Source organism: Delphinus delphis, chromosome 3 (assembly GCF_949987515.2).
Source record: "Delphinus delphis chromosome 3, mDelDel1.2, whole genome shotgun sequence".
Lineage (NCBI taxonomy): Eukaryota > Metazoa > Chordata > Mammalia > Artiodactyla > Delphinidae > Delphinus > Delphinus delphis.
The window spans coordinates 149,100,251-149,103,501 of record NC_082685.1 but is presented as its reverse complement, the minus strand read 5'-3'; the positions used below and the strand labels follow the sequence as shown (position 1 = coordinate 149,103,501).

The 3,251-nt window shown below is 43.3% G+C and overlaps 1 protein-coding gene across 1 annotated transcript; it reads right to left on the bottom strand.

The window, feature by feature from the left end:
* Positions 1-534: 534 nt before the first annotated feature.
* On the bottom strand, positions 535-1,339 carry LOC132422488 (CUGBP Elav-like family member 4). The gene has a single exon (XM_060007201.2). The coding sequence runs from the start codon at positions 1,267-1,269 to the stop codon at positions 535-537; it is 735 nt and encodes a 244-aa protein (XP_059863184.2). The 5' UTR covers positions 1,270-1,339.
* Positions 1,340-3,251: the final 1,912 nt, after the last annotated feature.

Below are 3,251 nucleotides of genomic sequence, written 5' to 3'. Positions count from 1 at the left end.
AGCACTCGCGGGGAGAAGGGATTGATGCTCAGTCTAAACTCTACAAAAGTACAGTCCTACAACATCTGGGATTTTAGCAGTAACGCTAACTTCTATAGGTTTGTTTTTTTTTTTTTTTTTGCTTTCCTCTAATTTTTCTTCTATTATATAGGTATTTTAAACTTCTCCTTTTTAAAATTCTGTACAACTATTATGATTTTAAGAGGGGGAAGAGTTAGAAGCATTTACAGACTTTTCACAACAATTATCTTGCCTCGTCAGTCCCTTGTTTTCCCCTACTTTTCTCACACTTCACGGTTGACGAGTTTTCATATTTTGTTACTTTCCCCGAATATCCACCAATTTGTTCGTCTTAACAGCTCCATCCAAACATATAATACAGAAAACCATAGGAAAGTGTCATAGACTTGAATGACAGTAATCAAAGCGCCTCTCAAAGTATCAAAGAACTATTATCTTGCTGTTTTAAAAGCATTGAAGCATTATTTTTCTTTTTTTTGTTTTTTTGTGTTTTTTTTTTTTAATTACATTTTTTCATAGAATCGCTCTAAGCTGTTTCAAGAACAGCCATGAGGCAGGAAGGAGGTTCTCCTCCGTTCCCCCTCTATTTGACCTAGAGCTACACATCTGCAATAAAAAGTTTGGTCCTTTGGTCCCTAAATAGCTAAAGGAATGACAGATAGAGATGATCAGCGGCGGCCTCCCAGCCGCCCCCCTGGGGACCAGGCCCCACCAGACACACCGCTTGCCCCAGCCTGCCCCAGCATACTGCTGCACTCCGGCGTAGGCCTGCTGCAGGGGGTCCGCGGCGGTGGGGCTCTGCGCTGGGTAGGGGTGAATGCCATTGGCAAACACAGCTTCTGCAGCAGGTTGCCCATTGGCCTGTGGGGGGAGGCCAGTGAAGCCGTTCACCCCAATGGGGGACGGGATGCTAGGCACGGCTGGTGCAGTGATGCCCGGAGGGGTGCTGCCACCTGAGGTTGGGGTCATGGGTGCGGCCGCCAGGCCATTCATGTTGAGGGCCGCCATCTGCTGCATCTGGGCGGCGGCGAAGGCAGCCATGGGGTTCAGGTAACCACCCTGTGCGACTGACGCCATTAGTGCCGCTTGCTGCTGCATTGCCTGTGCGTAGGCACCGTAGGCCCCGAACGGGATGGCCATGGGGTTGAACATGCCCATTTGGCCAGCCATCTGCTGCATTCGCCGCATTGTGCGCTCCTTGTCGGTGTCGGCGAACTTGACCACCAGACTGGATGAGGCTCCCGGCATGGTCTGGCTGCCGTGCAGAGCGTTGATGGCGGCTTGCGCCTCGGCGTGGGAGGAGTACTTCACAAAGGCGCACCCCCCCGCTTGCCCGACGGGGCCAGCCCCAGACGGCTCGGGACTCTGCCGTCAGGCCGATGTTGAGCATCTTTTCATGTGCCTGTTGGCCATCTGTATATCTTCTTTGGAAAAATGTCTATTCCAGTCTTCTTTTATTTCTTTTTCTGCTCTGATTGTTGTGGCTAGGCTTTCAAAACTATGTTGAGTAAAACTGGCAAAAGCAGACATCCTTGTCCTGTCCCTGATCTTAGAGGAAATGCTTTCATCTTTTCACCATTCTTTTTGATTTCTTCAGTGATCCATTGGTGGCATATTGTTTAGCCTCCACATATTTGTATTATTTTGCAGTTTTTTTTTTCTTGTAGTTGATTTCTAATCTCACGGCATTGTGGTCGGAAAAGATGCTTGATATGATTTTAGTTTTCCTAAATTTCCAGAGCCTTATTTTGTGGCCCAGCATGAGATCTATCGTGGAGAATGTTCCATGTACACTTGAAAAGAATGTGTATTCTGCGGCATTCAGATGAACTGCTTTATAAATATCAATTAAATCCATCTGGGCAAATGTGTCATTTAAGGCCTGTGTTTCCTTATTGATTTTCTGTCTGGATGATCTGTCCATTGATGTAAATGGAGTGTTAAAATCCTCCACTATTTATTGTGTTACTGTCAGTTTCCCCTCTTATGTCTGTTAACATTTGCCTTATATATTCAGGTGCTTCTATGATTGTTGCATATATATTTATAATTGTTATCTCTTCTTCTTGGATTGATCCTTTGATCATTATGTCGTATCCTTCTTTGTCTCTTATAACATTCTTTATTTTAAAGTCTATTTTGTCTAATAAAAGTATTGCTACTCTGGCTTTTTTTTGCTTTCCATGTGCATCAAATAACTTTTTCCATCCCCTCATTTTCTGTATGTGTTTTTAGATCTGAAGTGAGTCTCTTGTAGGCAGCATATATACAGGTTCTATTTTTGTATCCATTCATCCAGTCTGTGTTTCCTGGTTGAAGCACTCAGTCCACTTACATTTAAGGTACTATCAATATATATGTTCCTACTGCAATTTTGTTAATTGTTTTGGATTTGTTTTTTATTTTTTAAATATCATTATTGGAGTATAATTGCTTTACAATGGTGTGTTAGTTTCTGCTGTATAACAAAATGAATCGGCTACATGTGTACATATTTCCCCATATCCCCTTCCTCTTGCGTCTCCCTCCCAACCTCGGTGTCCCATCTCCCTAGGTGGTCACAAAGCACCCAGCTGATCTCCCTGTGCCATGCGGCTGCTTCCCACTAGCTATCTATTTTACATTTGGTAGTGTATATATGTCCATGCCACTATCTCACTTCGTCCCAGCTTACCCTTCCCCCTCCCTGTGTCCTCAAGTCCATTCTCTACATCTGCATCTCTATTCCTGTCCTGACCCTAGGTTCCTCAGAACTTTTTTTTTTTTTTGAGATTCCAAATATATGTGTTAGCATACGGTATTACTTTTTTTCTTTCTGACTTTTTCACTCTGTATGACAAACTCTGGGTCCTTCCACCTCACTACAAATAACTCAATTTTGCTTCTTTTTATGGCTGAGTAATCTTCCATTGTATATATGTGCCACATCTTCTTTATCCATTCATCCAATGATGGACACTTAGGTTGCTTCCAAGTCCTGGCTATTGTAAATAGTGCTGCAATGAACATTTTGGTACATGATTCTTTTTGAATCTTGGTTTTCTCAGGGTATATGCCCAGTAGTGGGATTGCTGGGTCGTATGGTAGTTATGTTTTTAGTTTTTAAAGGAGCCTCCATACTGTTCTCCATAGTGCCTGTATCAGTTTACATTCCCACCAACAGTGCAAGAGGGTTCCCTTTTCTCCACACCTTCTCCAGCATTTATTGTTTGTAGATTTTTTGGTGATGG